We start from the raw sequence: 15,100 nt of genomic DNA, 5'->3' as shown, positions 1-15,100 counted from the left end.
TTTGAAACATTTTTGAAACAAGTTACTTACAGAGCTATTTTAAGTGGGTAACTTGTGCTTTGGCACTGCTCCTCTGCACGGATGAACCCTCACTGATTGATCATATTAAAACTCTTATTTATCTATTTTCTTCAGTGTTTGATCAAAAGTACATAAGTCAGGGCTCTGCCTATTGGTAAGAACCAGCATATGACATTTTTTCTTTCTCTTTCTCCACACTCATAGTAGAACGTTTGCTTACTCCGTCTGTCTTTCAGGCTTTTCTGAACATTATTGTGCTGTCATGACTGTTATTCATTGTTGGTAGTCTGGCTTTCAATGTACAACTCATAAGAAGCTGTGCAGGAGATAACTTCATGTCTCCTAGTGGTGTATTCTTGTACTTATGAAGAGGACTGTAAGGATCTCTTTGATTTTCTTGCAACATCATTAGCAGGTTTTTGGTTGTCTGTGTGGGTCTTTAACTGGTCTTTGGCCATAGAACACATTATACCACTCCTTCATGATGTCTGTGTTTTCTTCTCAGTATACATTGTAGATTACTTTGACCAGTCCTAATTCTGTGCAGGGTGCACTTCCCTGATTCTTTCTCTATCAGTTGGAACTAAATTTTTGCTTCATTGTCTTTAAACTGGCAGGTTTTTGTCACTGATTTTTCTGCTATTGAAGTCTTCATATGACATTACAATTGCACTCTGCTCCTGTATCTGATAAAAAAAAAAGTACTATTTTATTTACTTTCAGTGTTTCTGTCCACTTGTCTTTTTCCTCTACTGTGGCATCATTTGCTTTGCTAACCTGGGTCTCGGTTTTCTTTCCAGCTTTTCTTGAAGGGTCCCACAAAACATTTCTGTGTGATACTCTTGTTCAACCTCATGATCTTTTCTCACTGTGAACTTTTTTTTGACTTTCTATTTTTGGGTTTTGCACATTCTACCACAGTGATATCTTTCTATGACACACTTTGCATACTTGCCCATTTGCCAGACACTTCCTTCATCCATGCTTGTAATGGCATCTGGCACATTTACTTTATTTCTTTGTCCACTAATTTGGAACATCACTATTCTCAGGTGACTTTTAGTAGGCTTCATCTTGCTAATTTTGTTTACAATCACTTCTGTTTCCTCGTCAAGAGCTTTAATCAGTGTACACACTATGTACTCTCGGATCAACGAGTCTGTCAGTGTCAAACTTCGCTTGGAGAAGGAACCAGGAGATACAGGAGAATGTGGTAGTAGAATATTTAATTAAATGCACACGGAGATACAAACAGGTAAATGACATTCAGATTAATGACATATTACAGCAGACAGAGAACTGAGAACTGAGGACACTATTTAAAGACAGACACTGATGAGACACGGCTGGAACCAAATTAACTAAAATAGGAAACAACTGGAATTAATGGAACTGAAGACAGGAACAAGAAACATGACCAAATAAGGAAACTAAGACGGGGGTAAAACAAGGTAACTCAAGTCCACAACACTGACAGTCAGCTGTGTGAATTCACATTATTTAGCCTTGTTTTTTCTTTTCTTTTTTAATGCCTTAGTTGCCATGCTTCACAGTAATGCATTTTTTTTTTCGGAGCTTCAAAATCATTAGATTCTTCCTCATCAAAATCCATTCCTCATCAGAATCACATTAGTCCTTTATCATCGGCAATGTGAAGAAACGTAGAACATTTTATCATTCCTGTGCTTGCAATGAGATACAGCTCAAACTTCTATATTCAGGTTCACCAGTTCTCTGAGATGTTTCCTTGAAGTTCAGTTGGAGGTTTTAGCTGATCCATTGAACTTCTGAGCCTAATACCATAAGTCATATCATAAGATCCAGCACCTGAAAATAGATAAATTAATTTGAAATGCTAAACTGAACATTTTAATGTTTAATGGTACTGTTGTTGTGATTTTTGTGAGTTTATGGAGAAATCAAAGGAGCTGCTGCTGTGAAAAAGAACAGAGGGCCCTATCATACACCTGGCGCATTGCGATGCAAGGCGCAGCACACGTGTGTTTGCTAGTTTCAGTCTGGCGCCATTCGCATCTTCCCGTACAGTGCCACGTCGTTTAATTAGCAAATGCATTTGGGCCCATTTGTGCGCCCATGGGTGTGCTGGTCTAAAAAAGAGGCGTGTTCAGGCACATTGCTGGCTTATAGCTATTTTAAGGAGCTGAAAATAGACTGCACCATTGAACAACTCAAACCTGGGACATGTTCAAGTTCAACATTTGGCTACGGTTTCCGGGTTGAACGTCATGTTTCCTGGAAACGGCGTGCACCGGTGTGCAACGGGGTTTGAGATGCGTTTTCTCTTGTTTGGTGGGTGTGTCAGAACTGCAGTCCAATCAGCAGCAACATGTATATAAAGCACGCGGTATTAAAGGCGCAATATGTAATTTTTCTGCTTTAAAAATAGCAGAAATCACTATATATATGTTATATATATTTTTTAGTTGTGTACTTACATCATCCCGACAGTTTCCACGAACTTTCAAATCCGGAGAAAATTATAGTTTAATTAGAAGACACGGCACGTTTCTTTATTTCCGTTTTGTCGCCCGTCTATGTCGTAATTTAAACTTTGACCCCTCTAGTTTATCTAACTTCCTGCAGAACTGCCAAATACAAAGGTGAACAGAAACAAAGACGAGACGAAGAAGAAAAAGTAGTAGCCTTGATCGAGACTATTATATTTTATATTTATATTGTTTATATTCGTATTTAAACCTCAATCAATAACTTAGTTATGGATCATGATTATGCTTTGCCTGCACGTTCTGTGAAGCGCAAACGCACGGGTGAAATAAATGACCCGAGATGGTTTTGGGACAAGAGAAGCAACAAGACACGGGGAAATATTGGAGTTGCATTTCCAAGAAAGAGAGAGCTTCGTGACAAGCTGAAAACTACAGAGAGATGCCGAACTCGCTTGCATTCTGATAAACAGGTATGCATCCATTCAGCTAACTGTATCTATCCGTATATTTTGTGAAACGATGATGTCTTGTGTAAAACGCTTAGCTCTCATGTAAATCTACATTTGTTCTATATCTAGCTGAATAAAGTAGCTTCAAATGCAGTTCTCTAACTTGTTCGATATCATAGTATAACGTAATTATAATTATTAACTAAAGGCGACTGTGTTTTTTAACATATATTACTACTAGCTAGATGGAATATTGATTTGATAGGGGTCTCATAATTCATATAGACGGTTTCATCGGGCGCACGGTCATGTATATTGGTCTGGCTGCGGTGTCTTCTACAAATGCAGTTAAAGGCAAGGTGATGAGTAGACTGAAGTTGGGCTCAGGTGGTTGTGCTGCGGGGTGTGTTTCCCATACATTTATTTATTTTTGGAGACTCGCCACAATTTTAAAACTGATCTTTTTTTCAAAAAGGCTTCATTGAATAAACATGAGTAACGTTACTTACTGCACGTTTCATAATAACAATTCCTTACATTTATATGTTTAAATATCAAAACGAGGTACGGGTGTTTTTATATTGCTGTATGTGGCGAGTGGGGTGGGGCCGAGAGGCGTGGGAACGAGGAGTGAGGCCAGGTGTAGTAATTGGAGATGCGCTGCACCTGCGCCCCACCGCCGGTATCGAGTCCCACGTAGGAGATGGAAGGATATAAAACTGGAGCGACTATAGTGAAGGATGAGGGAGGACCAGGCCTGGGACATATTTTATGTTTTGGTTTTTATTTTGTGCGCACCAGTGATCCGGAGGGGCTGGTGCGCTGTTTTGTGTTTATTTTGAATAATTAAAGTTTCATTTGATTGTGCGCGGGTTCCCGCCTCCTTCTTCCCGATGAGTATGGAGTCTATTATTACACTGTATTTCTGAAGAAAGACTTGCATGTTATATGCCTGATAAAGCAGCGTATGAGCGTACCAGCTCTGCTTCGTTTACAGCTGTTACTGGGGAAACCTCTATTTCTCGCGCTTTATGTCTATGCTTTAAAACATCTCCTGTTGGGAAATAATGAATTTGCATTTTCATTAAGTCTGCCTGATCCACGCACCAAACATTTTGTTTGTTATCAAAAAATATCTACTCTAGAGGGACTTGGCTGCTGTTATTGATTCTATTTGGAAGTCTACCGGAAGTTAAGTTAGGTTCACAAAAGCGCTCATCCGCAGTAACGTTTGTTTATGTTGTTGCCGTTGAAACCGTCTCTCCGTTCGAAAAGACGTGATTGTCAAAATACTAAGTTAGAATGAGTGAGGAATGATAGGGAGTGACAGAGCGCGTGTTCCAATGAACAACAACTCCCATGAGCCTTACGCTCTTTCCCGACGTCATCAAAGTACGTCTTATGTTATTATTTTCATGGAGTGACCCCTGGTGGCCAAAAATTCCATATTGTACGTTTAAAGTGAAGTCGCAAAATAGCCTCAAGGAAAAATTATGTACAAATGTGTTTGTTGCAGCTCGGTATACGCAACAACTGAGGATATTAGAAGACATGTTTGTATTAAGTTTTATTGTAAAAATATAGGATATCAACATAATGATGTAGTTGTTTATATTTTAGCTTCATTGCAAGTGTATGACATTTGGTATAGAAATAAACAATGGTAATTAAGTGCTTTTCCCAAAAATGAGAAAGAAAATGCAGGGTATTAAAACCGTATGAACTACAAATAAAGTCAGTATGTGAGGCTAAATAGATGGCTCCGAAAATTCTTCACAAAGAACACAAAGAATGGCCTTCTCAGCTGCCATAGTTGCAACTTTTGCGTCATCAGAACAGTAGGCATTTCTCAATGTCAAGGATACTTCCTTGGTAGGACTGATCCTTCCAAGTCACTTCAGAGGCTAGGTGAGACTCCTCTTTAGTATACGGAGAACACGTAAATGGAACAGGCTAGCAAGTGCACGTAATTGCGTCATAACGTCAGTGAAAAGGTCCGTTTGAATAACTGTGAATGGTATCATTAAATTACTTTGGTCAACTTAACTAGTTATTTATAAAAGAAATGCCATTGACGCAACCAGTTGTTAAATGACAGGTCCGGTTCAGTTAACCATTTGTATTTGTATAATTTACAATATCAATACGGTAGTAATTTGTACTGGCATTTAAACGTCAATCTTTACTTATATTTACTAGAGTTATAACAAATGTTTGGTAACGTAAATAAAAATTGTTAACGCTCCGACTACGTTAACGTTCGTCATTTTTTAATTTTTGAACTAATGTTAGATAGCAAAGCTGCGCGCATAGGATTGTGGGTGATTTGAGAGTGCGAAGAGCGCGAAGGATACACATATGCATCCTTTCCTTTGTATGGGATATTCTTCGAACAAAGGACTCAGTCCTTGGTTGAAATTCCGAGGATCCTCGACATTGGAACAGTCCTTCGATGGATGTCGATGACGTAGCATCCTCGAAATATTGGCTTCCGAGGATCCTTCCTTGACATTGAGAAACACCTAGTGTGTTCAATGCATCACCGTTTCTGTTTAAAAAACGTTGTGCAACGTTTTGTCGGGGCTAAACGCAGCACTGATCTAAAGCCTGGCGTAATGTTTTTTCTTTGTTATTTAAAAAGTGTGTTAGTATAGGCGGGTACATAACGCGCGTACACACTGCTTATTAAACACAGGGACGCACAGCAGCACACAAACATGCCAAATATAAAAAAATTAAATGATTGCAATGCATAAGAATTTTTTGTAGGCTAATTAAATATAAAAATGCCTACATGTCATAATTGATAGTCATCGCATGTATCAGAATTAGGCTATCTATTTACTCTCACACAAGCAGCTCCGTTTCATCTCTGAGACACATTCTGTCTTTGCGCTTTCCAAATTCCGCCATGTAAATAGCAAATTGGTCATGGCACGAGCACAGCTGGCTCTTAAAGGAAATGGAAGTTGAGACTCTGATTGATTGATTTCACGTTACGGCCAAAAAACATTACTCATTAAAATAATAGGGACAACCCGTTTTTCCGCCATTAAAATAGCAAGTTGATTTGGACACGCCCTCAGTGCACCTGCGCCGTGCGCATTATACTTTGCTTTTAGATCTTTAAAATAGGAGCCAGAGACTTTGTTTTAACTTTGATTCCTTTCTTTTTCTTTTGTTTCTTGGAAGATTTCAGTTCAATCTCAGCATGAATGAGTTCAGTGGGCCTGCTTAAAAATAACGAAACAAATAAGACATGTTTCACATGGGCTTATTACAGTGCAAAATGTGGGTTATGTAAAAAGATTTGGTGTGGTAATGTTCTGACTTAATCGTATATTCACATGATTTAGGCAGTCAAAGAAGCACCTTGCATTGTAGGAACAGTTGTTTCACTGTTAGAAAGGGAAATGTCAAACGATGAAGAAAAATACATAAATTTTAATGAAAAAAATACAGTTTAGAGCTAGAGCTGTTATTTAAACATGATGTATGCTACTTTCATCCAATCAGTGACATTGTTACAGCAAATATGGAAATAAGAAAAGTAACCTAGGATTTAAGAATCTGCAGTTCAAACAGTAGAAGATAACTACTGGTTTAGGAAAAACATGATATAAAATACTTTAAATTGCTTCATTAGTTACCTGTGTTTATGTCTTTATTGATAGTTGCATCAACAGAGTCATAAATATGAGCAGTTCCTGTAATAAATTAATACATTAAATCATTTTCAATAAAAACAATTTATATATATATATATATATATATATATATATATATATATATATATATATATATATATATATATATATATATTGTCATGCATATCATGAATTCTTTAAATCCAACAGAATATATTGTTGTCACTGAAATATAAATAATTAGGGGCTAAATATTTAAGCATTGATTTAGGGTAATGGGTAAAATCTAACCAAACAGCAGTGTGTTGTAACGCATGTCACTCTGGTTCTGCTCTGATGTCTGACTGATGTTCATCTGTTGACTGACACGTGAGGGAGACTGACATCTTACACCTAAGATAACATAAAATTATTATGTACATATTTTGAGGAAATATATGGGATCAATTATATAAAAAAAAAGAAAAAGAAAAAAAAGAAAAACTGACTTCTGATCTCTTAATGCATACATAAATGGCTAATTTGAAACACTGATTCAACACTCAGAAATTTGTTTAAAATGTCCCAGTCTGTAAATTACCGGCAAAACTTTTGAAACTTTTGAAACTTTTGATTTCAGCTAAGACCAGAAAGACAGCTTAGATTGACATAGGGTGGCTAACAGACCATAGTGTCTGCAGATGTGCCACTGAATTTTAATATGGCAGATGATTAACCTTTTTTGTTTCTGTAGTGCCACAGAAGGACCAAGAAAACAATGATCACAAATGTGACGGTCAGTCCTGCAGCCACTCCAATTATGACTAGACTGAACCATTCAGATCTTGATGTTCTGGAGGAAGCTGAGATAAATACAGTTTACATTCAGATTAGTGCTGTAAATTCTACAGGACATTGGAATAGTTTTTATATTTCTTAGTCTCACCTCTGACTGAGATCCAGCTCTTGGGTGACTCTCCTTTCTCTGAGTGTTTGCAGTAGTAGAAACCCTCATGTGACTTTGAGACAGTAGAGATGATCATCTCTGTAGTTTTATTCTGGATGAGTGATGCATCTTTATAGAAATCAGCTCTGAGGTTTGGTGGAGTTGAATGTTGATATAAACAGCGTAGAGTCAGAGTATCTTCTTCAATCACAGGATGAACAGGACTCTCCAGAGTCACACCAGCTACAGAAACAGAGGAAACATGCAATGTTGGCAATATAGTAATATTATATGAAAAAGATAGTAATAAGAAATAGTTTATATATTTTGACAAAACTAGTCTTTGTGCCGCCTGCCCCACTGATGTGTCCTGCTTGTGTTTAATCAACCTGCTTTATGCTTTGATTGTAAACTACCAGTGAAATTAATAAATTCACACAGACTCACAGTGTACAGTGATATTAACAGGATGATATTTCTCTTCAGATTCAGACTGACACCAGTACACTCCAGTGTCTGATGTGTTGGTGGAGTTGATTGTACATGTAGATCCTGTTTGTGATCCCCACACTGATGATGAACAATCTTCCAGCTGTTTACTCTCTGTGTATCTTCTCACTCTCCATCTATCAGAGTTACTCTGGTCCTCACAGCTCAGAGAGAGAGAGACAGATGTGAAGTGTTGAGTTCTGCTGGGACTGATGATCAGAGAGACTCGAGGAGAAACACCTGAGAAGATAAGAGTTAAGCATTTAGAAATGTTTGAGATTTTTTTGAACACAATCATTTAAGTGTCTGAACTCACCAGTGACCCATACTGGCTGTGTGTTGCTGTAGGTTGTGTTATATGCTGGTTCTCCTCTCTCTGCTCTGCACACATAAACTCCTGTGTGTTTTAGAGCCGCAGAACTGACAGTGTAGTTTCCTCCAGCTCCTCTGCTGCTGTCTGAGAGCAGCTGAAAATGATTGCTGCTTTCTGTATAAAGTGAGAGTGTGAAAATATTCCCTAAGAGACTTTATTTCTGTATGCTCCTTATGGATGATTTTCACTGTAAACAGATGGATTCTATACTTTTAATGTCAGTAAGATTTTTTTATAAAACCATACAGTAAATATTCTGATATATATAGATATTTTTAAACTTTGGTGTTATGTCTACTTTGTCTGCAGCTCTGCAATTTTAGCAAATTGTTTGATTTCTACATTCAGATCAACAGCATTAAGGTAGAGATGGTAGACTTATTCACTCATCTGTACTCATTTAGACACTTAGGTGTTCTTGATCCTTTCAATCAGTAAATGATCATCCTTGAATGAGAACTATAGTATATTAATTTAAAATGCTTAGGTAATGTCAGTCTAACCCATTTCAGGGGCTGCCCAAATTTAAACTTAAAATCAGAGCTACAGAAATATATCTTACGGAAGTTCTAAGCGGCCATGCATTATATTTTTTTTTTCCTTTTTGTTTTCTCGTTATAACGACTTAATTTTCTCGTTATCTCGACATAACAAAAGTCATTTTCTCGTTATAACGACTTATTTTTCTCGTTATCTCGACATAACGAAGTTCGTTTTCTCGTTATAACGACTTTTTTTTCTCATTATCTCAACATAACGAAAGTTTGTTTTCTCGTTATAACGACATGACAGTTTTACTGTTGCTATAGTAACGAACTCAACTTTGACAGGCATCTGATGGACAACCATGCAGGCGCTCTTACTGTAGCCTATATTTCAGCAAATTTAGCTTCGCCTAGGTAATAACGTCTACAATACTGTATATAAATAAAGGCTGATCAATCACTGTTGATTTTTCCAGAGACAGTACAACGAACATTTTGTTTTTGTAATTAACATGTTTAAATGGCAACACGCGAAATTAGAGCTGCTTGGATTAAACTCACTTTTCATTTTCCCTTTATTTGAAATAAAAATATAATTTGTAATTTGTAGTAGTCATTATATGATGTAGCAGATATCATGTGTGTTACAAGCTTCTGTTTGAAAAGAGCGTCCATGTGTACGTGTAGTGTGTGTGTGTGTGTGTGTGTGTAGAAAAAAACAATTACATTATAGAACAAAACTGAATTAAATTAGCCTATGGATTTTACATATACATCAAATTTCTCATCAATATGGTTAACAATAAAGATTAGTAATAAGGAAAAGAAGCACATCAGCCTACATCGTTAAATCCAGTCCTACTGTAGATAAACAGAATACAGTGATGTCAACCTTGGTTTTGATAAGCAGTTATTTTATGAAACAGAACGCGTTGGTGAAACTCATGCATCTAGCAGGAACTTAATACACAAAATATTCATATTGATTCAAGCATTTAACATTTATGAATTAACTAAATGTCAGTAATGAAGACTGCACAAATTATAGCGATCACGAGGAAGGTCCGCGCACAGTAAAGTGGATAGTGTACAACACCCCATCAGTTATATTCAGGTCTATAGTGCCACCTGCTGGCGCAGTTTTGTAACTTCTTAGAGAAAATTAAGTCGTTATAACGAGAAAACGAACTTTGTTATGTCGAGAAAATGAACTTTGTTATGTCGAGAAAATGGGAAAATGAAGTCGTTATAACAGGAAAACGAACTTCGTTATGTCGAGATAACGAGAAAATTAAGTCGTTATAACGATAAAACAACAAGAAAAAATATTATAATGCATGGCCGCTTAGAACTTCCGTAATATCTACATATTTGTAAGTACAGTTTAAATTTATGCATAGGCTACTTATGGTTTTGATGTCCATTGGCCTTCAAGACTTCTTTAGTGGGACTGGTTAGCCATTCATACTACAGTCTGACTTTCCAGGGATGTGTGAACACTGTTGCAATATCAGAGCAATGCTGCTTTTGCTTGAGCATTGCATTCAGCTTGACAGTAACACTGGTCCACGTAAACAAATTTGGGTCGGGATGTAGTTCGATCAGCTTGACTTAGTCATATTAAATAATCATTTTGACTTGTATAAAATCTGTTAAAGGGACAGTTCTGTCATCATTTGGCACACTCAAGTTCTGCCCAAACAGTTGCTGGTAGCCACTGACTTCCATAGTATGGGAAAAAAGTACTATGGAAGTCTGTGTCTACAACTGTTTGGTTACTGACAAATATTTTTTATTATTATTTTGTGTTCAACAGATGAAGAATGCTAAATGTTTGGAACATCATGAGGGTGAGTAAATTATGGAAAAATTTGAACTATTTCTTTAATTCAAAGTTCCCTTATGAAACAAAAATATATTGCAGTATATTGGAAAATATCATGTAATATATTAGGCATATATTCTTATATATATTTATTTTTATTTTTTATTTTTTCAATATATTGCAATATATTGAAAGCGGCAATCATTTGTATATTTTGCAATATAGTATATAATATATGTATCATCAATATATTATTAAATGTATTCAAATATATAAAATATTAGAAAATAAAATTGGGAAATAATATATTACAATATATCACAATATATTTTAAGAAATATATTGGTAAATATATTTTCCTTTCGTAAGGGTTACCACAAGAAGCACATTATATCTTACCTAATGATGCAGTGTACCAGATGAATGTCCAGTCTGTAGAGGAGCCATAAACCTCACAGATCAGAGTCACTGAATCTCCTTCAGTCAACCACTTCTGTGGAGAAACACTTAAAACTGCCTGGGCTCTATCTGAAATAGAAAAATCACTAGTTAATAACATGTTAAGAATAATAACTTGTGTGTGTATGTGAAGAGATGAACAAACTCACCTGATACTGTCAGTGTAACTTCATCACTGATTTTTGATGTTCGTGATCCTCCTCTCTCTGCTCCATAACAGGAGTATTTACCTGCATCTGACTCAGTAACAGGACTGAATGTGTGTTCCTGTAGTTCACTGAAAACACTGTTTGAATCATCTTTATACCAGCTGTACTGCCAGCAAGTGACTCCTCCACCATCAATGTCACATCTGAGAGTGACTATCTCTCCTCTGAATACATGTTGAGTAGGTTTAATACTCACTTTGGCTTTTGGTCTTTCTGTGAAATGATAACAATTCACAAATACAATTTACCTGATAATATAATAAACATGTAAATAAAATAATATAGGCTATGTTGGTTTTAGTCTATGAACAGTTACTCGATTGCAAATCACACATGCTAAATCAGGTTAGACTGAAGTGTTGTTCTCTGTGGACCTCCTCTCGACCACTCACTCCTGAGCGACCTCCCCTGGTCTCACGGAACACGACCAGGTGGGTACCCTCAAAACCATTCCTCTCCCGCTCGGTGGCTGGGGAGGAAATATGAACAGACATACCGCTGGATCTCGTTGGAGACCTTCTGTGGCGATCGTTGCCCAGAGAGACAAAGGGAGAACGAGAGATCCAAATTACGAGACTCTGGTACTCCCATGGTGTTTCCTTGTTCATGAAGGTCAATGGGGACTTGCCTTTGTTCGTGAAGATCAATGGTGACTTGCCTTTGTTCCTGAAGATCACTGGTGACTTGAATTCTCCCATGAAGAACCCCGGTGACTTGACTCTGTCCCTGAACCGTCAACCGGAACCGGACTCAGCTCTGGAAAGTCTACGGGCACCTGACTCGACTCTGGAAGGTCAACAGGAATCTGACTTGATTCTGGAGAATCAACTGGAATGTGACTCGACTCTGGAAGGTCAACAGGAACCTGACTCGACTCTGGATAGTCAACTGGAACCTGACTCAACTCTGGAGGGTCAACTGGAACCTGACTCAACTTAGGAAAGCCCACTGTAGCTGCTATCCTCTGCAGTGGCTCCGGGCTGGCGGCCACCTTGTGCAGTGGTGCTGGGTTGGTGGCCATCTTGTACTGTGATGCTGGCTCAGCAGACATGACGTGAACAGTCTCTGGATTGGCAGACGTGACATGAACACTCCTGGGAATCTCTAGGATCTTTGACAGCATGGAGAAATAATCCAAAAACGTCTCAGCGGCACCTTGGGCGTTGGCACTGAGCTGGCGGCCATCTTGCACCGTGGCGCTGGGCTGGTGACCACCTTGTGCTGTGGCACTGTGCTGGCATCCATCTTGCCTCGTGTTGCTGGGCCGGCGGCCATCTTGTGCTGTGGCGCTGGGCTGGCGGCCATCTTGCCTCGTGGCTCTGAGCTGGCAGCCATCTTGTGCAGTGGTGTTGGGCTGGCTTCCATCTTGCCTCGTGGTGCTGGGTTGGCGGCCATCCTGTCCAATGGCGCTGGGTCGGCGGCCATTCTGCACAGCGACGCTGGGTTGGCGGCCATCTTGTGCAGCGGTACTGGACTGCCGGCCCTGCAGACCCGCTGGCTCGGCAGACTTGCGCCTCCTCTCTAGGGTGACCACCTGCTAATAAGCCCAAGGGGGGGGGGGGGGGGGGGGGGGGCAAGGGGTATGTTTCTGAGGGACAATGTGGGACACCCCATGGACAGACTCACTGATAGTGTTTTACCCATTTCTAGCACATACCACCTTACATGGTATATTAAGTATGCCCTATTCCCCTAAACATGTGTAATTGCTGATGTATGCTCATGACAGAATTGACAGATGCACTTCCACTTACGATTTACTTTAGCTATTTTATTTATTTTTCATTACAATTTATTCACTTTAAATTAATTATAATACAAATTTATAGGATTAAAATGAATTGTAGTTGCTCAACTCCACAGGAACAGTTAAAACAAAAAAGTCTAACATCACAACTCAAGGGAAGGGAATTCACTCATTCACTAATCCCTATATAGTGTATGGCAGTTGAGTTCACTATATCAGGAAGGAGTGAACAAATAAATAAGTGAACGGATTCGGACAGTGACGTATAGCCTACACTGCGCGTGAGACTTGGAGCTGTTGCAAAAACATTGTCATGTGTACTTTTATATTACATGTACTAATTTTAGAAAATAATACTAATAGCAATAATACTCAAAATTACTTTATATTGCAGTTATACATACCTCCCGCGTCAGCTTTGTGGTTTCATCGATGGTAGGCTATATAGCAATAATATATATATATATATATATATATATATATATAATAATCATTGTGTTCATAATCATTAATTGCTATTAAAATAACGTACTGAGAACAAAAATAAACACACATAAACGTTCATAATTATGTATTTATTACTTTGAGTATCTTGACACTTGCTCAAGCAGCGTATTGAGCTCAGATAAGATGGTTGTTGATCGTCCTCAGGCGACCGTTAATTTTACATCAGAATACACTACCTGTTATTAACGGAAAAAATGTAAATTATCCACCAAATTATCATCATTTTTGTAAGTTAACAACGATGCCACCTCAGTAAATTAGTCAAATAGTAAACAGAGTTATTGCCTACATAACATATGTTAATATAAATAATGTAGGAAAACCGTTAAAACAGAAATAATAAAGATTTAAACTTCATCTCTCATTCAAACTCGGTCGCTCCGGCTCTCGCAGTAGCATGCTGAACTGTCAAGTAATGTTCGTTTGGCTGCCTGGGGCTCAAGGATATAGAGCCATCAACTTTTTTTAAGCAAGCATTGATTATTCGTGACACAGTCTCAATTTGCGGGACGCATGAATTGGGCTTCAAACGCTGTGCGTGCACGCGCTACGCGGGACGGGTGGTCACCCTACTCCTCTCTCCTCTCCGTCCACAATGGGGAGACGGCGGCTCCAATCGGAACCCAGGGTCGACGGGGGGACACAGTGGAGAGCGATGGCGGACTCACTCCTGAGCGACCTCCCCTGGTCCCACGGAACATGACCAGGCGGGTACCCTCAAAACCATTCCTCTCCCGCTCAGTGGCTGGGGAGGAAATATGAACAGACATACCGCTGGATCTCGTTGATGGAGTCCTTCTGTGACGATCGTTGCCCAGAGAGACACAGGGAGAACGAGAGATCCAATTGCAGGTAATTTATTAAGGGAAAATCCAAATCGTGGTCAAAAACCAAAAATCAGTCAACAAACAAATGAACAAATAAACAAAAGAGGGAACATAAATATACACTACCTGGTGCAATTAACCGGAGTGCAATTACTGTGATGACAGGACAAGACTAGAGGAAATCTAGTGCCTACGGTGAAGTGACTAAGGGGAAGTGAGCCCACTAGTGGACACCCAGGAAAACAGACTAGACAGCGTGACACTCTGTAGCTGCTATAGTCAGTAGCTGCGTTTACATGGATACTACTAATCCGATCATAATAGGACTAGAAGCACAATCAGAATAAAAAACAAAAAAACAAATTTAAACACGACAATCGGATTGAATTGGCCATATCCGACTAAAATTTTGATCGGATTGTAAGGGGTGGTTTATTCCTTTTGTAATCCAAGTGAGAGGACATGCAAACACTTAATCGGATTGAAAACTAAAACTGGAAAGTACTGCACATGCACAGTGATGTAAAAATAGCACGGAACGGGGTGTTCTTCCAGGCGAATAAAGTGTCATAAATACTGTAAGTGTCTTGTCATTATAAAACTCATCTTTCACTCAGCGTATGTGAAGTGGAACACGACCATGTAACAGATATGCAGGTCATCGATTCA

At 38.5% G+C, this 15,100-nt stretch overlaps 1 protein-coding gene across 1 annotated transcript in view; it reads right to left on the bottom strand.

Annotated features, from left to right (window-relative positions):
- LOC127953780 (basement membrane-specific heparan sulfate proteoglycan core protein) overlaps positions 1-15,100 on the bottom strand; it is a 287,372-nt gene that overhangs the window by 237,824 nt on the left and 34,448 nt on the right. The window contains exon 2 of the mRNA XM_052553074.1: positions 7,511-7,753. Within this exon, the coding sequence (XP_052409034.1) occupies positions 7,511-7,607 (97 nt within the window). The 5' untranslated portion in view covers positions 7,608-7,753. The remainder of the gene's footprint in view (positions 1-7,510; positions 7,754-15,100) is intronic.

This window comes from Carassius gibelio, chromosome A3 (genome assembly GCF_023724105.1).
Source record: "Carassius gibelio isolate Cgi1373 ecotype wild population from Czech Republic chromosome A3, carGib1.2-hapl.c, whole genome shotgun sequence".
NCBI classification, from domain to species: domain Eukaryota; kingdom Metazoa; phylum Chordata; class Actinopteri; order Cypriniformes; family Cyprinidae; genus Carassius; species Carassius gibelio.
This window is presented reverse-complemented; position numbering and strand designations above follow the sequence as displayed.